The sequence below is a fragment of the Microtus oregoni genome, unplaced genomic scaffold (genome assembly GCF_018167655.1).
Source record: "Microtus oregoni isolate MIOR12 unplaced genomic scaffold, Mior012 000022F_ref0000154, whole genome shotgun sequence".
Classification (NCBI taxonomy): Eukaryota; Metazoa; Chordata; class Mammalia; order Rodentia; family Cricetidae; genus Microtus; species Microtus oregoni.
In genome coordinates, this window is record NW_024543081.1 from 32,274,595 (window position 1) to 32,299,405 (window position 24,811).

The 24,811-nt window shown below is 39.9% G+C and overlaps 1 protein-coding gene and 1 non-coding gene across 2 annotated transcripts in view; both read right to left on the reverse strand.

Moving 5' to 3' along the window:
* Positions 1-251: 251 nt before the first annotated feature.
* Fam91a1 (family with sequence similarity 91 member A1) overlaps positions 252-24,811 on the reverse strand; it is a 40,163-nt gene continuing 15,603 nt past the window's right edge. Inside the window, exons 13-24 of the mRNA XM_041672276.1 lie at positions 22,830-22,942; positions 22,450-22,536; positions 20,575-20,707; positions 18,271-18,419; positions 16,954-17,088; positions 16,653-16,766; positions 12,665-12,737; positions 11,570-11,719; positions 9,015-9,119; positions 8,392-8,515; positions 5,546-5,615; positions 252-3,251 (exon numbers count right to left, since the gene is read on the reverse strand). Coding sequence (XP_041528210.1) covers positions 3,066-3,251; positions 5,546-5,615; positions 8,392-8,515; positions 9,015-9,119; positions 11,570-11,719; positions 12,665-12,737; positions 16,653-16,766; positions 16,954-17,088; positions 18,271-18,419; positions 20,575-20,707; positions 22,450-22,536; positions 22,830-22,942 — 1,439 coding nt within the window. The 3' untranslated portion in view covers positions 252-3,065. The remainder of the gene's footprint in view (positions 3,252-5,545; positions 5,616-8,391; positions 8,516-9,014; positions 9,120-11,569; positions 11,720-12,664; positions 12,738-16,652; positions 16,767-16,953; positions 17,089-18,270; positions 18,420-20,574; positions 20,708-22,449; positions 22,537-22,829; positions 22,943-24,811) is intronic.
* On the reverse strand, positions 23,197-23,325 carry LOC121461573. Its single transcript, XR_005976189.1, has one exon. It is a non-coding gene; the product is annotated as a U12 minor spliceosomal RNA (small nuclear RNA).

The window sequence follows — 24,811 nt, forward strand, 5'->3', positions numbered from 1 at the left end:
AAAATGTTCCCACAGACGTGCTCACAGGCCAATCTGGTGGGGGCATTTTCTCAACTGAGGTTCCCTTTGCCCAAATGACACAAAACTAGCCAGCACAAAGACATGAAATCCATGGTCTGGCAATTTCCCTGGAAATCTGATATAAGGACATTTAAAAGTTAGTTGAAAAAGTACAGGAAAGTCAGGCTGAAAAGCACAGGTGTATTTAATATTAAGAACAAAAGTCTCAAAAAATTAGACACTCTCCATGATAACTTGATCAACACCACAGTTTATTTGTAAACATGTTATTTGTGTCAATAATCAAATTGACAAGACTTTATACAATTTTATTGTATAATATTAACATCATAACAGAAAACAATCCACTGTATTGAGTTACAGTTTTGGTACTTTAAAATCCTTTAATACAAAGTGTATTTGAAACACTGAACATAAAAAATGAAAGGTGAATGGCGGAGAAAACAAAACACCCAGAAGAGAAATCACTTCCTTCAAACAAACACAAACCATCTGGTTACATATTTTAAACAAGAAAGGCTCTAAGGCAGCGGTTCTCAACCTTCCTAATGTTGTGACCCTTTAGTACAGTTCCTCATGTTGTAGTGACCCACAACTATACAATTACTCTTGTTGCTACTTCAGAACTGTAATTTTGCTACTGTTATAAACTGTAATGTGAATATCGGATATGTGACCTCTGGGAAGGGGTCATGACCCACAGGTTGAGAACCGCTGTTCTAAGAATTAACTGCCCCTAACTTCTTTAGACACATCTGTGAGGTGAAACTGGGCCCCACTAAACTGTATGCCCTTTTTGATATTAGCAGCTCTTTTCTCTTGGTTTCTAAATGTTTGCTTGCTTTGTTCAAGTTCCAGTAAGGGTGAGGCATGGAAAGGAGGGGGTGCAAAGCCAAATGAAATTAAACATGTGCAAAGTAACAAGCTACAACCTCTATCCATTTTCTTTGGCAAAGAACAGAGTCTATGTACATTTATCTATTTTTAATCGACTTCACAGAGGTGTCTATCTCTGCACGAGCTAACATGAGCGGAACAGGTCATATTCATAAAGCAAAGCACAAACACTCACAGCATCTTAGCTGCTCTAAAAATGCAAAGAATTCCCTCACGAGAGAGGGGACATCAGCTGGGAACCTGACGGTTTCACTCTCCCCATTCACACAAGAAACTAGAGATGAAACATATCTTTTTAGAACTGTCCCTGAAGTTCATGATCATGGTTAGGTTCCATCTCTTCCTTCAGTGTTTCGCAAAGGAATTATAGCAGCAAATCACTCCCATATTTTAAGCTATAAACTCAGCAATAACTGGACTCATTGTCGTAACTACAACTGTTCAATTCTTTATTAGTGTACATATCAGTAGAGTTGGCGTTCGACTGCTAATACAAGGATAAATACCTACAGGAAACTCAAACAAAGCAAATGAGATTACAAAGCCCTGATCAAAAGAAATACTCTCACCTTGCAGTTGAAGCTGGCAAAGTCACACACACACATATAACCAGCAGCACTAGGAATGTACAGTATCAGTTATTGGAAAAATAAACGAGTGATTCACAGTCGTAGAAATCATTTTAATATTACTATGTACTTTTCCTTCTACAGACAAACATGACATACACAGTTCTACCTTATACAAGACAAAGTAGAAAACTAAACATTACTGCATTTACTCCAAACACAGCACTAACTGTGCTACAAGTAACCTGGTCCAAAATATTCAATTCTACAGATAGGCCATGGTATTAAATACATGGCCACTTTAACAGTTTCAAGAAAGGCATATACTTCCAGAAGTTTGTTAAATACACAAATTTCAGTTGCATAAATAACAAAAGCCATCAGCAAAACTGTTAGGCTCAAACATTCTCAAACAGTCTAATGCTTCGAGTGTTCCAGGTACACTGCTTGACCAGTTAGCTTGGTTAGTCAGTCTCACACCAGCAAGCTAACAGGCACCCTCTAGGGGGAGTTCAATTAACACTGCACAACCCAAGGAAGGTGACCTGAAAAGTCTCCATGTGTGGTTCCACATAGTCTGACATCTGAGACACTAAAAGAACTAACTCCTAAAGAAGCACACGAAGCTATTCAGTGCTTCCCCACTGTCCCAGAACTGTGTCCCAGGCTTTGGGTCCAGGTGCTATGTATGCAGAATCGCCTTCCCATGGAGCTGAGCCCAAAGACAGCACTGCTGCTACTGTGCAATTCCCAATCCCAACCCTTGCTTTGAAATCAAAGTCAAGTGTCCTAACAGTTCATTAGTAAAGCTACAAGACAAAAGGAGACATGCAACAGCCTCAACTACAGTGGAAAATAAATTCTGTGTTTCCATAGACTCCATGAAAATATAAAGCCCAAAGTTGAGTGACAACAGAAGTCCACATACAAACATCATTTAAAAATAGAATGTTTTTCAAAGCTTTTCATGAGATGCCAATGAATAGTCAGTTAAGTTCACACCACTATGCTGATGAGGAGTCACTATGCATGACTCAACCATGTTCACTCGGCATACATGATTTACAGACATCCGCAGGAACCCTTAATGCCCTGGTATAGACCTCTCACTGCTGGGTGCTTGTCACTTTCTAACGTGACGACCTCAAGAACCAAGAAGCCTGTCAGAAGAAGAGTTCTATCTCCTCCTGTGATCCCCTTAGTGTAGGTAACAAAATATAAAATCAAACCAGGTTTATGTCTGAGAAACTAACATATAAAACTACCACTGCAATATTCATAGTGACTGCTTATAAACAACAGTCATCTAAAGCCTATAAAGTATATCCTTAGTTTTATAAAAGAAATGCAGATTGTCTCAAGGTAAAAATCCAGAGCTGGCTGCTGAAAAGCACTTTGCTGCAGTAAGGTGTGCGACACCACGGCTTCAGAAGACAGGCGCACATTCTGAGCATTTCCTACCAGTGAACACGGCCCGCTCTGCTGCAGCAGCAGGATGCTCTGGGTGGCTGACACTATAAAGCCAACATTAAGAAAGGAAAAAGGCATAACGTGTGAGCAGTAAGTAGTGTAATCAAATTATTGCAGATGGAGATTAGCGATGAGAAGGGAGGAAGGTGAGCGTCCACTCCACTCCGATAAGATGCCATCTTTAAAGATTAAGTTTTTGGCGGGAAGTGGAACTCCCATATCGGCACAGGACGACTGTGAAAGCACACTTGGGAAGCCGGGCTCCGAGTGAAGATCCAGAGCTGAAGCACCTTCCTAAAAATCCAAGTTCACGTTAGTTTCAGCGAAGAAACAGAACAGATGAAAAACACGTGGACCCAATTACCTGAGAAATGTTCATAGCATGTAAAGTACTAGGGAAGGCAGAGAGAACAAGCAAAAACAATGGCAGATATTAACATGTGCAAAAATGACAAGCACTTACAATAAGCGCTTTTAAAACAATCAGAAACGGCTTATGAGATGATGGGGGGAAATTAGTTCTCAGCAACTGGAGCTAGACCTAAGTATCACCTAACAGGAGGCCAATAAAAATGCTGTCACCACACTCCCCACCTGAACAGGCTTCCCAGATGAACATGTTCAGACCCACATTCCCAAGCACGCCTAGTACCCAACCACAGTTCTAACGCGTCCTCCCTGCACACTCTTACCAGGCCCACCCCCCACTTCTTCCCCAGCCTTTCCCATTCAACTCCTCTCGCTAAACAAGCATGAGAATCAGTCTTGACTTTTTCCTACTTACACCCTCATTATTTCTTTTATTTAATTCATCAAGTTTTATAAATCTATCTTCAGAACATAGTTCAATGATTCAGCATTCACCATAGCCAAGGCTAGTGGATTCCAAAGTGGTGCACAGTATGGAGAATCTCAGAACGTCACCACTGTCTATGAATCCTTACGTTATACTTTTGTATAACTGGTGTGATGGTCCATGTACAGTACACAGCCCTTCACTAGGAGCACACGCACTTTTTAGTGAAAAGAATGCTCAGTCACAGCATATCTTCCTCGGGCATCTGACTGATCCTGCTCTAGCCTGTGCCTCTCCAAAACCAGCACACAGTTACAAGCCTGCCCAAATAGTCTCTCCCTTCACCAGCCTTTAGCCATGGCTCTTGGCATTTGATATAAACACGAGCTCTTCCACAAGCTCAGGAAGGCCTGCCCCTCTTCAACCTCACCTGCTGTCACTTTCCTTTTTTTAGGGTGCTTCTACCATCCGGTTGCCTTTTGCTCCTGTGTGCCAGCGCTGTCCTGACACTAGGATCCCTGCACCTCCTGCCTGTCTGTAACATTCTCTTCTGCCCCACAGGCTTCAGTTTACATACTAATCTTTTAAGGTCAGGGCCTCCTTCAGACCCTATCAGAGTACAGCTCCCTCAAAGCACAGACTGAAATCTGTAATTACAAACATTAATGTTTGGCTGAGTCTACACAATACCACATGCTTCACTAATGTCTTCCACATCAGATTCCTTGATACTTGGTAAAGGGCCTGGCATAGGGAAGACTCCAGTATTTATTGAATGAATGAATGAATGAATGAATGAAAAAAAACTTCTAAAATAGTGTGGTGTGGGACCATGGTCTGTATTCTGTCAATTATATTTTAAATAAATGCTGATTGGTAAGTAACCAGGCAGGAAGTATAGATGGGACAACTAGACAGAAAGTAGAGGCGGGTCAACGAGAACAGGAGAATTCTGGGAAGAGGAAAGCTTTCTGCAGTCCTTTACCCAGCCACAGAAGAAACAAGATGTGACTGCCTCACCGAATAAGGTACTGAGCCACATGGCTAACACAGACAAAAATAACGGGCTAATATATGTTATAAGAGTTAATAAGAAACCTGAGCTAATGGGCCAATCAGTCTATAACTAATGTAGACCTCTGGGTGATTTCGTTGGGACTTAGTGATTTCGAGAACTGGGCAGGACAGAAAACCACAGTCAACAATATTGACTTCAAATTGTTGAATCGGATATTCTGAACAGAAATATTCTATTCTCCAATTTTATTTATGAATCTATAAAGTCTAGGATATCCTTTTTCTCCACACCATTGACCTTAATTTGCACAACGCCCCCTACCACCCCTGGCAGTGAAGCAGGATCTCGTTTTTATTGCATCAGACAGAAACTTATATAGGGCTGAGATGGGGGGTGGGCATCTTGGGATGGGGAGAGGTGGAGTAAGGAATAAGGGCCAACAATATCCTGCAGAGGGGTTTAGGTCGGGCTGTGCTGAGCCACTTATATGTGGACGTTATAGCCAGAGACAGGTCACCAAACTAGAGCTTGGCTCAGGAAGTTACACCGGGCCTCACATGGGACCTCTTGAAGCCCAAAATCTCCCTCTTTTGTTTTTATTAGAACAACGGAAAACATGGTCCATCTTAGTTAATGTCTTAAATCATGCTGATTACATATCTTGCTACTGAGGGGACTCAAAATCAAACAACCAAAAACAAAACAAAACAAAAAACTTTCCACATGTTATAAAGCTCTATATAAACACTATTTGCATGTTTTGGATTGTGTTACCTGGAATGAATGAACAAAGTTAAGGACTTGTAGAGAGAGCTTTCTACTGGAATGCAAGAGACTCTGAAGGCTGGAAAAAAAAGAGAAAAATATTTTTAACTAAATGTAATGATGAAAAGTAAACTTTTACAAGTTAAATTTTATCATTTTAAGTAACTTATGTATAAATATGCAATGTAATAAAGCCACAAAGTTGTTTAAGTAACTGTGATGCTTTATAAAAAAAATTTCTACATTTTAATAGGAGCTAGCTCTATATTAAAAGGAGGTCATTTTGAAATAAAATATCATACTTTAAATCTAAGTTAAAATATAAGTTTATGTGGTGGTTTGAGTAAGAATGACCCCATATCATTCATATACTTAAACAGTCACCAGGGAGTGGCATTATTTGAGTCAGAACAAGGTTCAAGAATGAAATCTCAGTCCAAGGAGTCATGTGAGCAGAATTCTGAGTGCTTGTGAGAAAACTCAAAAAAACAAACAAAAGTCTTGTGACTTCAGTTTCCTTAAAACACAGAATTGTTCTTAGAATGTGCTCTGTGTCCTTCCCAGGGGTGGCCAACAGGAATGAGTTTACTGTAGATCATTTATTATAGCTGGCTAATGCTATTGGTTTATTCGCCTCTATGGAAAAACATGTTTTCCTACATGCAGCCTGTCCTTGTGATTGTATACAGCTTGAGCTCATGAAAACTTTACGTGTGTGATTCTTTAACCTGCAGAGTACAAACTGTCTGATGCTCTGAATAAAGCTGGCTATAGCATGAGACTTCTGTCCACCTCCCAGGTTCATACCATCAATTAAAATGGTAAGCAATGTGAAAGGGTAAGAAGGTGAGGAGCTGTTGAAGTGTGTCACTGCGGTGCGTTCACCAGGATGCTGCTCCCGTCCACTTCTCCAGCACTGTGACTGCGACCGTGCTCCCTGCCATGAGCACAATGGACTGAGCCTCTGAAACTGTAAGCCAGCCCTCAATTAAATGTTTTCCTTTATAAGAGCTGCTGTGCTCATGGTGTCTCTTCACAGTAAACAGAACAGTGACCAAGACAGAAGTTGGTACCAGGAAGTTATTTTTTCCAAAAGAACTATTTAAACTGTTAAAACATTTAAGCTATTTAAACATACAAATATTAAATAAAACAAGCTTAAGTCTCTGACACATTTAACACTACTTACCCATATATAACTTTCCAGATGTGAATTAGTACAAATTATAGTGATAATCTTTGAAGTTTCATACTTAAAAATTCTGATTACTCTCTACTCATACCTTCCTCCCTATCACTCTTATCTCCTTTCCATCTTTATTAACCCTCTCTCAATCCCTACCTGTTCCTTTCCCAATTTCATGACTTTGGTGACTCATCAAGTTTACCTAAGGCCATCTGTGTAGCCACTGAACTGTAACTAAACGCTGGAGCCTGGAGGGGCCACCAGCTGGCACACAACGAAGGCAATGCTTTCCCTCTCCCTGAATCTATCAGCAGTAAACAGTCCAACAGTGAAGGGTGGGACCCTCTCTGCTCCTCTTCCATCTATGCTCGACTGTTGATGGGTTCATCCTTTTACAAAAACAGTGCAGATATCTAAAATGATATTGCCATCAATTGTGATTACAATGGCTGTCTTGCCCAAGAGATGGTATTTTATATTCAGTTCTCTTCTTCAACATCCCTTGACCCTTCGGAGCTACAAATCTGGTTACTATAAATCTGATCAAAAACCACGGCAGAAGTAAGTACAGGTCTCAGAGAAGAGTGACTACTGCTTAGTGAACAGGTAGTGTCAAGATGCTCTTATACCCACAGACATATGCTGCACCCAGCCTTAAAATCGCAGAAGTTTCTCTTCCCAGAAATAGTAGTGCATGCCAAAATTCGTGGGTGCAGAGAATAAGTAACAGACGGTCTCAGCCCCAAACTAGTATTTATACTTTTATTTTTACATGCTATTTTAGAGAATGATTGTTGACATTATCAGTTGAACACTCTTTTACTTTAGAAGTCAACTAATTTAAGTTTATCTGCTGGCCAACTTTGTTTTCCTAAGTTTAAAAAAAGAGGACTCTATGAGTACCTCTCTTCCAAACCACCCTTTGTGACAACTGGGCTCAGTAACTCTTTCCTTCATTGCCTTAGGAGCCACTCTCTAAGGACTGGAGCTGCCATGAGGTAAAACCTGCCTACCATCTCTGAAAAGCAAAACATGATTTATTTATTTATTTATTTATTTATTTATTTTTTAGTTTTTCGAGACAGGGTTTCTCTGTAGCTTTGGAGCCTGTCCTGGCACTAGCTCTTGTAGACCAAGCTGGCCTAGAACTCACAGAGATCCGCCTGCCTCTGCCTCCCGAGTGCTGGGATTAAAGGCGTGCGCCACCACCGCCCAGCACAAAACATGAATTTTAAAACAATATATCAGATAGACAAAAAATTTAGAAAGTCACCAGAATTCTAATGTAAGTTAGCTGGAGTAGGAGTGGCCTTGTTGGAGGAAGTATGTCACTGTGGGGGTGGGCTTTGAGGTCTCCTATGCTCAAGCTATTCCCATTGAGTCAGACCACTTCCTGTTACCCGCATATAAAGATGTAGAACTCTCAGTTCCTTCCCCTGCACCATGTCTACCTGCATGTTGCCATGTCCCACCATGATGATAATGGACTGAACCTCTGAAAGGTAAGCCACCCAATTAAATAAATGTTTTCCTTTGGAAAAGTTGCCGTGGTCATGATGTCTCTTCACAGTAATTGAAATCCTAAGACAATGTTTGGATTAACAAAGATTCAAGCTAGAGAAACAGAGATGGCAGCCTAAAAACTAAGATGGAGAAGACGGCCCCTTACCTCTCTTTTCTGCAAAGGCCATGTGTTGCTATTTTCTGACAAACTTTTCGGTTTAATTCAGAACTGAACAACGGAATCCCAAAACACAGTTCAAGAGGAACCCAATCTGCTTCAGCTGTGGTTCCTAAAAACAACACAGACAGACTGAAAATTATATACTTACATATTCTGTATGAGCAGCAAGGTCTTCTAAACTGAGCCCCCTAGAGCCCTCCTACCCTCATGGCACCCACTAGTGAATTCGACCAGGGATGGACTTAAACAGGGTCATCAATCTCAAAGTGGAAGAGAATGTCTTTTGATTATGTACATATGTCTGGGGAAAAGATACATAGCTTTTCATTAAATGTTCCAGATAATCATTTGCTCAAAAGGGATATAAGAGGACATCTGCAAGATGATAAAATGAATCTGAGTATTTATCATAAAAATAGTGAAACTGAAGTCACTGTTCTCAGCTATATTATTTCAATTATTCTAAATGTATAAACATGTTTCTTAGAAGTATCACATTAACACAAAACTCCACTAGAAATAATAAAACAACATGCAAAGAGTTTAGCAGAAAAGGTAAGCCCCAGAAAGACACCTAATAAAGTTGCAGAAGATTTTTAACATCTTACCAGAGTTTTGTTTTATTGCTGAATCTGTAGTAGCTTCCTCAATGACCATTTCAAATGACTCTGTACTCCCATTTACATCTGAACCAGAAGCCAAATCAGGTTCACCTGATAATTTAAAGGATATAACACTGTGAGGATTCTAGTACTCAGCAGAAGTCAATACAAAGAAAACTCCAAGAAATAATGACAGAAAAAAAAAATCAATTATCAAACAATAAAAAAGTAAAACTAAAAGAAGAAAAAAAAAATCTGTTAAGGGCAGCCCAAGACACAACAGCTCTCCACAGTCAGCCACATAATCTATATAGAGTTACGACCAAAAGTTGTTACACAGATACCATTTACTCTTTCTCCCTTCTCATTAAAAGATTTTAAAAAATGGGAAATAGGTTAAAAAGCTGACTCATCTTTGGTTTAAGCGGTAGACATCTAATGAACATCTAGAGAAAGTTTGTGAGTGTGAAAAGGATGTGACTGATACCCAGTGACACTCTTGGTAGCCATCAATACGAAGTATCTTACCCAGTGATGCTCTTGATAGCCATCAATACTAAGTATCTTACCAAATGTGTAAAATTTCCCAAGGGTAAAATCAACCATGACCTAAAAAATCCCAAGTCACAAAGCAGAACACAAGTTCAGACTTCTACTTCCTTTATCCTTAAGGTCATGCCCAGAAACACACAGTCTACATATCCTTCAAACTTCCTTTCTGAACCCCTCTATCCTTCAAAAACACACAGTCTAAATATCCTTCAAACTTCCTTTCTGAACCCCTCTCTCCTTCAGAAACACAGTCTACATATCCTTCAAACTTCCTTTCTGACCCCTCTCTCCTTCAGAAACACAGTCTACATATCCTTCAAACTTCCTTTCTGACCCCTCTCTCCTTCAGAAACACAGTCTACATATCCTTCAAAGTTCCTTTCTGACCCCTCTCTCCTTCAGAAACACACAGTCTACATATCCTTCAAACTTCCTTTCTGACCCCTCTCTCCTTCAGAAACACACAGTCTACATATCCTTCAAACTTCCTTTCTGACCCCTCTCTCCTTCAGCAATGAGATCCCTAGCGACCTCCTGTACTCATCTATTCACCAACAACTCCCCTCTTTCGGCTAAAAGGAACCACACTATTTCCTGCTTCCTAATTCCCTTAAAACAACAACAAAAACAAACAAACAACAAAAAACCCCAGCAATCATCTTTTGACTAACTTCTCACTTTTCAAAGTTCAGTTCAAACTCTGTCTTTTTTAAGATGCATTCCCCATGGCTCCCGAGGTGGAGATAGCCTTCTCTGTCTCCCACATATATGCCAAGCAGTCCCACCCTCTCAGCTTTTAACTATGCAGTACAGACAGATTCATTAATTTTCCCTAGTCAGGTTTTACTCTTTGAACTGAAATTAAACTTAAAAAATTAAATGACTTCAGAACTTAAAACAGTTAATTGCTGTTTAAACATCTGTGGAATAAATGACTTTAAAAACTGAACTGTAGTACACCCATCCGAAACTCAAAAGGAGACACTGGCTGACCACTAACCACACTTCCTTGGGATTTTAAACTGAAAGAATCATGAATACAGTCAACCAGTGACAGTCACTTGATATTTCCAGGGTCGGTGATGAGAGCTGGCACCATGGCAAGCAAAGCTATACACAGCACCATCCAGAGCAGAAACAACTGCTAAGCAAGAGCTGATCTGCTATGGACATGCAGGACGATCTAGAGGCAGAAGAAGGAAGAAAAACTACACGGGAAATGCTTGCAATGTGTGCTTTAAGATATCAAGATTCAGACTCAACTGAGAACTAAAAAAGAAGGGGGCTGAAGAGAAAGGTAAGGAAACCCAGGTACATAGTCACAAGAAAAATGCTAACTACTAGGATCTGACCTGGGTTCGAGTCCCAGCACCTACATAAACTCACAATTGCCTTCAACTCCGATTCCACAGGAACCAACATTGTCTTCTAGCTTCCCCCAGCACCCAGCTATAATGCACACATATATGCACATATAACTTGTTTTCAAAAACAAAGGAGACAGAAATTAATATAAGAGTCATTTCCAGGATGGAGGGGGGAGGACCTTGGACTTCCCACAGGGCAGGGAACCCTGATTGCTCTTTGGACTGGAGAGGGAGGGGGAGGGAAATGGGAGGAGGGGGAGAGGAGTGGAGGGAGGGGGAGGAGTGGAGGGAGGGGGAAGGAAATGGGAGGCGGGGAGGAGGCAAAAATTTTTTCAATTAAAAAAAAAAGTCATTTCCAAAATTTAATTTGTGGAATCTATAAATTATTAAGCCTATTTTAGAAATGTTTTAAAATCATTACTTCCTAAAGCTAATTTGATTCAATGTCTATGAACATAGAGGCAACGGTAAAAGGCTGAGCCAACAGCCTTTCTGTATCCCATACAAGGTCATGTTCTTATCTCCTCATGAAAACTATTAAGTAACTCAACATTTCCACAGAGATTTGCTGTGGTTTACACATAAAGACTGTGCTAAACTCAAACCCAGTTGTTTTATCCAGAGACCCAAACAGTGACTGACCTCTCTCATCAGAAGCATCACTGAGCTTTCTACTTGTGAGCTGGCTAGAAGCATTCAACATGGTGACATAGCCACAGAAATGTTGTAAGTCCACTTTGTTCCTCAAAATCTGCAGTGCTTTATGAACACCCATACTGGCACGGGTAAACTCTAGGAACAAACCAATAACAACACATTAATGAAGCTTTATCATACAACATAACACCAAAAAACTAATGCATATTTTACTATTTCTGAACTACTTTTAAATATTAAATAAGACCATTCCAATGAAAAAAATATAAGATAGTTCTTTTCTGTAAACATTTAATCAAGATGCCACACAAGCTCCCACTAATCAGTTCTTGAGCTTTTGCAAAACAAAAGATCCTGATGTCAGTGTCTGGCATCTGGCATCTTCAAGACTAAAATTTTGTCCTTAGAATTTAGAGAACTAGGGAGCTGGAGAGATGGCTCAGCAGTTAAGAGCATTGGCTGCTCTTCCAAAGGTCCTGAGTTCAATTCCCAGCAACCACACGGTGGCTCACAACCATCTGAAATGAGATCTGATGCCCTGTTCTAGCTGCAGGCAGACACACAGACAGATTATTGTATACATAATAAATAAATAAATATTTAAAAAAATATTTAGAGAACTAGAGGACTAAAGAACAAGGTCATCTATACACACACACACACACACATACACACACGTAGAACCATGTGCACACAGCATAAACTTTGCCTCAAGTACTCTGAAAAAGAATGTGTTAAACTCTCCAAGCATAAATTGTTCCTGTAGCTTGTCTTCTCTCCCAGTCTCTAAATAAACCAACGATAAAAGAAAACGACTAAAAGGCTCCACATACAGAAAATCTTCCCCTAGAAAATTATGTGCTTACTCTCTTCATCTCTAAGGCACACGGGCCTTTCAAAGGCTCTAACTGGCTAACAGTTCATTGGCAGAAACTCACACAACTGAAAACTACCAACTCTTGAGCGGCAAAAGGGTAAAAACACAGAATTTAAAATTTTTAAAAACACACTTCCTGTCAGTTTCCACCAATTATTGTCAGGAATAATGATAAAGTCAAATGGATAGAATTCAAAAGGTACCTCCTTGCAGCTCTGCTTCATCGAATGGAAACGGTATATGGACAATTTCTCCTACCCCATGCAAACCATGTCCCTACAAACAGAAAGAAATGCACGTGGAAAGGTGTATGAGAAACCAACATTTCTAATAACTGAAGACAATAAAGAAAGTTGTGCCACATCATGGCACATTCTACAATGACATTTTATAGAGATGTCTTTGGCAATCTTGTATTTTTCACTTCTTGGACAGTATTTTTCAAACAGAATAGGAAAAGAAAAAGGAATTAAGAAGGCTAACTAATTAACAGGCAAACCAGACAGGCCTGAGCCAAGTGAGAACTGGAGTGCATGCTCATAGCTCAGCCACAGTTCTGAGGAAAACAGGAAGGCAAAGACTCTAACTGGGATACAAAACTCAAACTCCTACACAGAAAGGATAGGCTTCCAGAGATACTTGCTAATAATTACATATACCAGAGCAACCAAAATGCCTCACAACAGAGGACTGGTTAAAATTATGGTATATATTTTCAGTTCAGCTGCAAAAATGAAAGGAGAACTCTCTACAATCTCAACTGAATCTCAAATCACCAAACAAAGAAGTACAGGGAACATCTAGCTTGCATCCGCACATCGGACACAGCTGAAGATAAAGGAATCATCTTATATGAAAGACGAGATTTGGAAACTAGGTAGAGAGGATGAAAAGGAAAGTGACTTTTCTCTGTGCATCTTTACTGCTTTACCACTGAAGTGTGTGAGTGACTTAAAACATTTAAAACCCATTTCCTCTGTTGGGGCACAGTTTGTCCCCTCATCTCCGGAACCAGGAATGAGTTACTTCTTTCTGAGTTCTTGGCTAATGGAGTCCCACAGATCCCCAAATATAACAAGTTACCACCAATGCTCTTGGTTACCCTCTAGAAACTGACATGAGACCCTATTGCTGAAGATACTACTTACTTAAATCATAGAGCATTGAAAACCCAAGTGGGTACAGACCCAGAAGTTTCAGCTCTACTGGAAAGGGCTACACACCAAAAGATCCTTACCCAGATGTGAATACTGTGGGTTACAGTAATGACTTGCCAGGCATGACATGCCCACTGGTCCAATAGTGTCACAAATGTTAGGGCGTAACCAACCATTTTCTGATTGGATTTAAGTCCTGCTTCATGAAATGGAACCGATACTTGGCACTGTTAATGTGGTCAAGAGGCCAAGGTCACAGACTTTAGGAGAGAACTATCACTCTGCTAAATGATTAACAGCAACAAAACAACTCCTTTGACTTTAATGCATATCCATACAAATCAGTGCATCTCCCAACCCTCAGAAACAACTTCTTGCAGTAGATGGCAGTAACACGGAGACTCTCAACCAGCCAATGTGAGAGAATAAAGACTTTGGAGGCTCAGTCCTAAGTGGGACATACATATTACACACCTCCCTTCAAGATTCAGTGATCTATGTGAAAAAGGGGTTGGTAAGAGCTAGAGGTGGTGAATGACTTCAAGGAAACAGTGTTTTCCTTACACAACAGGGCAGTTGCAGATATAAAAGCACAGCAATTGTTACAGCATGCAAGAAACCACATAACAAATTATTCATCTATCACATTCAATTAATCATTTGTTTCAAAATTTTGTCTTGAGTTCCCAGAGTTTAAAGTGGCATAAGAACAATAAACATGAAAATTTTAATCTTATATTAACATATATCCAGCATTATTATAATGGAGAATTTAAGTAAATATTTGGGATATATACATTTTTTTTTACCCTCAAAGGAGACCTATTATTTAAACTAAAGAAATACTGATGTAGTTGAGCGTGGTGTTGTGTCGGTTTTTTTACTATTGACCTGACACAACATAAAGTCACCTTGGAAAAAGAAACCTCAAGTGAAGGACGGCCTCCACCAAACTGGGGCATTATCTTGACTGCTAACTGATGTAGGAGGGCCTGGCCCACTGTGTAAGAAAGCTCGCTGAACACAGACAGTGAGCAAGTCAGTACTCAGTGTTTCCCTACGTCCTCCTTTTGTTATTACCCTGACTTTCCTCAATGATGGACTGTGACCTGGAAGTGTAATCCAAATAAACCCTTGCCTCCCCCAAGTTGCTTTTGGTCAGTGTGTTTAATCACAGCAACAGCAAAGCAACTAAAACAGATGCAGACACCTGTGATGCCAGATTTGGGAGGCAGAGAAAAGAGGTGCACATCAAGTTAAAAAGGCCACCCCAGGCTATGTAAAAATGGCTCACAAAGGAAGAGTGAAGAAAAGGAAGTGGGAGAGAGAGGGAAAGTCTACAAAGAGTACAGAGAGGAAGGGGGATAGGACCGGTACATCCAAGAAATTACACTCCATTGCAAGCACACTAACTATGAAAGCACACTCATTTAGACAGTTTATAATGTGATTATGACAGACGTCTCATCTATTCCACAGATATTTATGATTTAACTCAAAACTACAAAGTTGTAAATAAAATTGTAGTTTTATTAAAAATCTTAATTGTAGTATTTTTCAAATTTCAACAAGGGAAATTTTTCTTTAAAGGAGGTGTTCTTTTCTAGCAAGAGCAAAACTTGTGAACAGATACTTTACCAGCAAATGGTTTACCTACAACAATAGTTTCTATCACCAGTCTGACAGGACCGAGGAGACAACTTTGGGAGCACATCAGTGAGGTTAACTGGGATGGGAAGCCACGCCCCATGAGAACAAGCACTCACCTCCCACTAGGGGTAGTGGGTGGTGTGATCAACCTCCTGCCCCCGTTACCACAGCTCCCGGCAGCGCACTTCCCTTCAAGCTGTGAGCTACAACAAACCTTTTCAGGTTGCTTTGGCCTGGCACTTCATTGCAGCAAAGAGGAAAGTAACTAACAAACCCATCTTTTCCTATTCATATTCTATGATACCAAAACAACAACAGCAAAATATCTATTATTTGCCCTGACTTATTAAATATTACATGTATAATGGACCTTGGCAATCATGCTTACTTCATAGATAAGGAAAACAACACTCAAAGAAGTGAGTGGTAGGTCACAACAGTAACAAAAGAGGAAGCAATGCCCACAGCTGCCTCACCTCATCACCACCAAACATGACATCCTCACAGCCTGCCCTGTGTCAGGCACAGTGCAAAGCACTTTATGCCAATTATCCATCTCAGGCAATTTCTTCAACAACCTGAGAGAGACAGGGGTTTCTATCACCTCCAACTGACAGCTACATATCGGAATTCAAAGAGGTCATTTACCTTGCCTGAGACAGCAATCAGCAGTGGAACCGAGAGGTGAATTTGGACAGTCTCACTTAAGTCCGCGTCCAGCACATCCCACCGTTTGTCACCTCCTCTCACCATCCCTACCACACATTTTCCCTAATTTTATGTTCTCAAGGATTCATCTACCACCTATATGCTAATACGTCAGTCATCTCTCTCCTGCGGCCTGTTATTTGAATTTCAGAATATTTTCAATGACCTGATTCCCAACATGTCCAAAATCCAGCACATCATGGGCCATATATATAAAATGTCCAAAATAAGCTATGCAAATGTAGAGATAGCAATGTTATTTAGGTTTAGGAAGAATGGCGGACAGGGGTTAGAGTGAAAAACAGATGAACAGAACAGGGTTCATTTCTGAGTGGATAAAAATACTCTAAAGTTGAGTTGATAGCTATATAAATCTGCAAATAAACTAAAATCCACTGAACTGTACAATTTAAACTGCTTAATTATACCATGTGAAATACATATCAATAAAGTATTTTTTAAAAAAACAAAAGACTGCTGTAGAACAATGAAGCTTCGATTAAAGTGTTCAAATTCACTTTGTTCTACTACCTCCACAAAAATGGTCCTGCACACAAGTCCTTGCGACTCAACTTTGAAGTAAATGTCATCTAACTACATTTTAGCTGCACACGGACTGTGTGATATAAGTGATAAAAACCTAAGTTTACTTTGTCGCAAACGAGACAAAACATACCTGAATGAGCACTGCAGAATGTGTTAAAGCATCATTCAGCATCGTAAGCACGTTTGATGTAGGAACTACCCCGGGATCATGGCCCCAAGAAGTTATAAGTAACCGATCATAACCCTAAAACATAAGAAATGGCACTTTAAAAGAAGGGGAAAATTAAGAAAGTGACCTAATACTGCCCAGCAATTTCTATTTTCCCTTAACACAGCTCACAGTGCTTTCCCAACATGCATGAGGCCCTGGGTTCAATCCTCAACAGAACAGAATGGCATGCAAGAAGAGGAGAAAAACCTCACACACGTACCTGGAATATATCTGGCAGTTTCCGAAGTCTTGTACCTTTGGACAATAAAAGAGATGGTGGTCCTTGCCCAGTGACATGGTAAATATACAACTTAAACCAGACAGAACTCACTTCTGGGATAGCTGGTCCAATATGCTATAATCATAAAATAGGTAAGATAAAGCTATAATACTTATCTAAAGAGTCAAATTTCAAAAATGACCAAGTATAATCTTTTAAGTAGCAAATGCTTCATACATATTTTAATGATAATTTTCTTATGAAGATAAACACTAATTAACCCAGTAAAATAGATTTTTCTTCATACTGGGATTACGAAGACACACCACTATCACTGCACTGTTGACAGACTGAACTTTGGAGTGGCCTGCCTCGGGCTAAGGCTAGGTGTCATCCCTCCAGATACAGCACCTTAGTGAAGTTCCTTGCACTCTGAAAGTGCCTCACTTGCTCCAGCTACAAAGGCACAAGAGAGTAGCCACCACATGGAGATGCTGTGCAGCTGCTTAAATAGTGCCTGGTAAATAAGTTCTGCATTACATTAGTAGTTCTCATCATCATCAACCACATGGTGTTTTTTAGAAGCAGGATGATGTCCCCTCCATCCATTTTCCCATTTGTGCCAACAGTTCACAGATTTCTACTGTGTGAACACACTGAGTTAATAGAAGGGAGTGTAAAGAATTATATAAAAGGTTGGTAAAAAGCAAATCCAGGACCATTGCTGTTAACACAAGAACAAAATTTTGGCATGGAGTGAATGATCTGTGGCAGCTAGAGCACACAGGTACCAAAAACAAATTTGGTACCAAAACTCCTTCCTCCCTTCTCTATCACCGAGCCCTGCCCACTGAGGAATCCAGGCAGGATGGACTACTGCACAGTAGTATGACCTCCACTCTCTGAAAATGTTACAGGTACATCTTCCTTGCTGAGTATATAAAGACACACATCTTCAAAACCAAAGACCAGTAGTCATTCTGAAGAGTTCTATGGTTAACTACAAAGTTTTAGCTTGCAAGGTCTGTCTTTTCTTCTCAGCTAACTTAAGCATCACAACTCTATTATTCTGAAATAGCTGATTATTTTCCTAATTAAATTCATGCAAGCTTTCTGGAGCATTCAAAATGTTCTCTTAAAATACTTCACATGGATACATTTTTAATCTAATGTGTCACAAGTCAATTAGTGATAAACAAGCTAAATATACCAATTATACTTCACAACTTGACTATGGCAGCATCTTACAACAGAAAACTGACCTGTTTCCTTATAAAATAATGACATTCCCATCTGGGTCCTCAAGTGAGTCATTACCTGAGGGGTGCAGCTGCTGACTGGCCGGATCTCATTGGTAAGAGGAGCCATGGAAACAAGCAGTGAGTAATTTTTGTTTAGAACTCTGCTGCAAGTTGCTGGATCCAAACCAAGAAGGCTTTCGCAGCGTAAGAGATCCAGGGGAAAACCTAAGTTACAGTTAAGCACATAAGGAATAAAGATTTGACCATGTGAAACAAAAATGTTGAAGATAAACTGCTGATCACTACTTTAAGACTTGTTTTTTTCCTTTTTATTGAAAATAGGTTATTTCCTCACATAATATTAGTGCCTACTCCTACTCCTCCCAGTTTCTCCCCAAATCTCCCATCCACATTCACCCCCTTTCTGTCTCTCAGTAGAAAAGAATGGGCTTCTAAGAGATAATAATAAAACATAACAAAATAAAATATAATAAGATAAAACAAAACCTATCACATCGGAATTGAACAAGACAAAAAGAACAAAAAGAGTCCAAGAGAAGGCATAAGGATCAAAGACTCATCCAGGTGGCGCATGCTTTTAATCCCAGCACTCAGGAGGCAAAGGTAGATGGATCTCTGTGAGTTCAAGGCCAGCCTGGTCTACAAGAGCTAGGTCTAGGACAGGCTCCAAAACTACAGAGAAACCCTGTCTCAAGAAAACAAAAGAGCATTAAAGACCCACTCATTTGCACACTAGGAAATCCCATAAAGACACTAAAACTGCAAGCCATGATATTTATACAGAAGACCTGGCATAGACTTCTGCAGGCCCTGTGCATGCTGCTTCAATACTTACAATTTTTTAAAGGTACAATAACTACCCTAAAGTACCAAGTTTCTAACAAGACCCACCAAGACATTTTTAAGATTTAAAGCTAAAGTTTTTGGTCTAGAAAGATGGCTGTCTTCTAGTGGAGTTTCTCTCTTTAAGGAACCGTGCTGTTCATTCTAGTCCCACCCCAAGTGCTCTGCAGTTTATTCTGAGAGCCAAAGTGCCAAGGAACGCTGGGTCTTCTCTCCCCCAGACTGCAATCTCTAGAGCCATGGTTCTCGACCCTTTCACAGGACTGCCTACGACCATCAGAAAACACAGATATTTACTAACAGTAGCAAAACTACAGTTATGAAGTAGCTGTGAAAATGATATTCTGGTGGGGTCACCAAGAGAGAAATTGATTACAGGGCTGCAGCATTAGGAAGGTTGAGAACCGCTACTCTAGAGAGACTCACAGCTCGGGTCTGATCCTAGCATGGAGTAAAGCATCCCCCAGTTAGAAACTTGTGCTCAAATTGCTGGTCCATAAAGCAAGGGCTCAGCATGCACACCCTATTGCTCTCTAGGGCTAGAAGACAGCTATGCAGGTAATGAACAGTACCTGCTGCATAAGCCTGACTACCTGAGTCTGACCCCAAAGCCCACAAAGGAGGACAGAACTGACTCATGAAAAAGTTGTCTTCTGACAGACACACTTAAAAAAATCCTACTGCTCTCTGAAGGACATATTTTAAGAGTGAAACTAACTTCAGAGGCTCAGTGAGCCACTTCCCCCTTCAAATAAGAATGCTTCTAAAGAAGTGTAGAGCCCACTGAAAGTACAAAGATGCTCCGAGCATAGCTAGTACCAGGACCCTGGTCTCTCACACACTGGAAAGATGCTCCGAGCATAGCTAGTACCAGGACCCTGGTCTCTCACACACTGGAAAGATTTTTTTTAAATAGTTTTTTTGTTCATATAATATGTTCTGATTACAGTTTGCTCTCAACTCTCTACCCACCCAAATCTACATCCTTTCTATGTAAACAGGCATCTTAAAATAATAATAAAATAAGATAAAAACTGGAATAGGACAAAACAAACTAAAAGAAGAAAAAGCACAAGAAACATATAGACACAAAGAAACACGTTCACACACACAGAAATCCTGTAACAATGTAACATTGGAAACCATAATATATACGCAGAAGACTTGTAAGAGAAAAAAATATAAAAATCACATCCAGACAAAGCATTATGAGCTGAGGAAGCTTCAAAAAACACTGAGCTTGTTTTATGTCGGTCAACTAGTGAAATTTAAAGTCCAACAGCTTCTTGAATGAACACTAAGTCCAAGCAGATTCAAATACAACAGGTTAGTAATTAGAAGAAAGCAAAAGGAGGACAGAGACGGCACAAGGGCACCAGAGAGCCAGTTCTAGCTACAACCCTATCTGCTGGCCACAAAATGTCTGAAACGTGCTGATGAGATGAGGAGCACGGTCTGCTAACATCTGGGAAAGATGTTCATGGTTGTGTCTTCACAATCAAGTTGATTTTCCTACCGTAACTGGGCTGGTCTGGCTGAGAAGTCTGAGCAACCAGATCTTTATTATGACGCAGAAAGAGGATTGTGTTCCTCAGAGTAAGCGCATGATCAAAGTATCTCTGTGCTTCTCCTTCACCAGTACTCTGAACCTAAGCCAAGAGAAAATAGAATTTTTATAAAAATACCATACCATCTACCCTAATAATCATGTAACATGTGTATAAAGATACTACAAAAACAAAACAAAACAAAAATCCCAAACAAAAAGTAATTAAACTTGCCCAGGAAATACTGAAACAAATCACCTTAACCAATTTTGCCTAAGTTTCTATGGTAGTTTGAACATAACTGGCTCCCCCATAATCTCACAGGGAGTGGCACTATTGAAGGTGTGACTTTTTGAAGGAAGTGTGTCACTGTGGGGGTGAGGGCTTTGAGGTTTCCTATGCTCGGGATACTGTCCAGTATCTCAGGCGACTGCCTGTTGCCTCAGCTACTCCTCTAGCACCACATCTGCCTGCATGCCTCCATGCTCCCTGCCATGATGATAAAAAACTGAATCTCTGAACTGCAAATAGTCCCCCCAATTAAATATTTTCCTTGTAAGAGTTGCCATGGTCACAGTGTCTCTTCACTGCGACAGAAAACCTAAGACAGTTCCTCACATAGTCCATCTATGAAGGTGATGGGAAGGATGCTAAGGACAACAATTTTAACAATTAAATAAACTGCTAAACAGCACATTTATAATCTCTACATCCCCTATATGATTCAAAGAAAGAAAAGTTCTAAAAGCTAGCTCTGCTTCATCCAAAACATGTACAAGAGTAATCAAGAGATCGTAAAATGTACAGTGAGGCAATAAAACAATAACTACAACACATCTGGAGGAATAAGAAATACAGACTGAAGACATGAAACTAATTGGTAAGGATTATTTCATATTTCTTTACAGTAATGAATGCAAAAATCCTATAGAATAGTAAAAAACTATGACATAAAGAAATTATAAAATCGGGGCTGGAGAGATGGCTCAGAGGTTAAGAGCACGGACTGCTCTTCCGGAGGTCCTGAGTTCAATTCCCAGCAACCACATGGTGGCTCACAACCATCTGTAATGAGATCTGGTGCCCTCTTCTGGCTTGCAGGCATACATGGAGGCTGAATACTGTGTACATAATAAATTAATAAATCTTAAAAAAAAAGAAATTATAAAATCACTACAAATTCTATAAATAGAACATTTAAAATACAAAATGCTTAACTAAATCATAAAAACCTACCAAAACTATTAGCCAAGGAGAGGTCTGATAACACATCATGCAAAGAACAGAGGACAGAATAAAACATTCAGTGAAAAGAAGAACCAACAAAACATGTGAGGCTGGGCTTACCAGTAGGGAAAAGGGGGTTAAAAGCAAATACAGCTGATGTCTTCAAGACACTAACAGGGACAGTGACAGCAGACATATCAGGGGCACTGTTCCAGATTGAAAACAACAGGAACAAAGCTTAAATAAAACTGCCTCAGAGCTTACTTACCTCGGTCATACCAAATTTTAAAAAATGAAAGATTAGAAAAAAATAAAGACATTACACATATTAAGATATCTGCTGTGGGACAATGGTCTTGTCACCTGTATTGTTTTAATAAAACACTGATTGGCCAGCAGCCAGGCAGGAAGTATAGGTGGGGCAACGAGAACAGGAGAATTCTGGGAAGAAGACTCAGTCTGCAGTTGTCACCCAGACAAAGAGGAAGCAAGAAGAGCGTGCCTCACTGATAAAAGGTACCAAGCCATGTGGCTAACACAGACAAGAATTATGAGTTAATAAGGAGCCTGAGCTAATAGGCAGGAAAACTGCAGACATGCCACCCTGGTGCACTGACCTTCTCTAGTTCTATAAGGAAGCTGTCCAGAGACTCATCCGAGAGTTTGCCTACTTCAAACATGGTGACTGCGTGGCTTTTCAAGTTCTGCAAAAAGAAGCACAATAGTAAAGCTCTGGTTCTCCTTCCTTCTGTATGCTAGTAACATTTCTTATGCTTTCTGATCTATTTAAACTGAAAGAGACAACATGTGCAGCTGGTTCTTCCACCTACAACAGCAGTCCTCACTTGAAACTCTCACTGTTCGAATGAATCTAAGACACAGTTGGTTGCTTTCAGGAGAGCTCTGAACTTAAAGACAGTTTTTACAAAGGACTGAATTATTTTATATCTCATCTCTACTTTAAACATCATTATACTGAAACAAACATTTGACTTACTGGTGAAAGATTTCCCATCATTAAAAACGCAGTAAGAGTGGAGTCAAATAAGAATGCAATACGCTTTGTATATCCAGTGGACAGACTCAAACTGCTTATACTGGCTGTGTCAGCTGAAAAAAAAATCAGAATACAAATCAAGGCAATGAATGCTTTGTTTTGCTTATCATCTAAAATAAGTTTTTTGCTTCAGGTTTATCTGATAGCCAAATAAACTTAATTAAATATATATTTTAGTGTTAAAACATTCAAGTTTTTTTTTTTTGAGTAAATATGGTTTATTTGGGAAACAATCCCTGACAACACAGGCAGTGTTCTCAGTAGAACAGTTTGTCAATTTTCTAACTTTCTTTAGCATGAAGGGGGACTGGCAGACCACTGAACCCAGGCATCTCACAAAGTAGGTGGGTTGCCTTGGGGGCAACCCTTATCTGATCAAAAATTCTTCTCACATCAGCAGTGAGGACTTGGGTGTCACCCCAAATCTATGTAGCACAAACTGGCCTTGAATTCCAATCCTCCTGGATCCAGCTTCCCAGTACTATGACTACAGGTATGTAGTAACATCTGATGAGGGGAAATTATTTTAATTTTAAAAGTCATTTAAATTTGTGTTAATGTCCTAGTTAGTCAACTTGACACAACCAGAATCATTGGGAAAAGAGAAACCTCAATTGAGAAAATGTCTCCCTTAGACTGACAAGTCTGGGGCTTATTTTCTTGATTAATGACTGACGTGGGAGGATTCACCCTGCTCAGGCAGGTGGTTCAGGGGAGTTTAAGAAAGCAGCTGAACATAAGCCTGAGGAGTAAACCAGTAAGCAGCATTCCTCCATGGTCTCTGCTTGAATTCGTCTGCAGATTTCTGCTTGAGTTCCTGTCTTCACTTGTTGTAGAATATTAATTTAAGATGTGTTACATTTGTTTATGCTGTGGAACAATTGTTTTAATGATGCAAAGATGTGCTACATTCTTTTATGTTGAATCTATTTAATTCTGTGAAGCTGTGTTTACTGTGTCTGTCTAATACACCTGATTGGTCTAAAAAAAAGAGCTGAACAGCCAATAACACGACAGGAGAAAGGATAGGTGGAGCTGGCAGGCAGAGAGAATAAATAAAGGAGAAATCTGGGAAGAAAGGAGGAGCAAGAGAAAGAGAGGAGGACAACAGGGGTTAGCTACCCAGCTACACAGCAAGCCACAGAGTAAGAAGTAAAGAAAGATATGCAGAAATAGAGAAAGGTAAAAGTCCAGAGGCAAAAGATAGATAGAAAAATTTAAGTTAAGAAAAGCTTGCTAGAAACAAGCCATGCTAAGGCCAGGCATTTATAAAAAAGAATAAGCCTCTGTGTGTATTTATTTGGGAGGTGGGTGACAGGTCTCCCAAAGAGTAAAGAGTAATAAAACAATCAACTACATTGGATTCCCTTCTTGATGAATTATAAGTTGTAAGTGGATATAAACCCTTTCCCTCCTCAAATTGTTTTTAATCATGGTATTTTATCACAACAACAGAAGGGCAAACTAGTACAGCTAATTTCCTTGAAAACCAGGAATTAAAATTCTTGACGATAGCCAAATCAATAAGTGTGAGTCTTGGGTAACAAGCAAAACAGGAGAAAAGCTACCCCAGGTTCCTTTTACACTCAACTTTAGAGCCTGTGTGTCTCCCTTTGGGCTTAGCCTGCACTTTCCCCTGCACTGAAACGGCCTTCCCTAACTGGCCAGTGAACTTGCAGTCACTCTAATCCATGGCCTCTTACTAAAGGTAAAGGAATTTTGGGTTTTTGTGGGGGTTTTATTTGTTGTGGGTTTTTTGTTGTTGTTGTTGTTTTATTTTTTATTGTTTCTTTGCAGCCCCAAACACCACAATTGCTTGTTCTGGGAGCTATGCTCACCTCCTCCCCCCTTAACTTAATTTCTAGAAGGCAAGTGCCATATTCTTATTATCTTATCCCTTCAAGACTTACATAGTGTTCCCA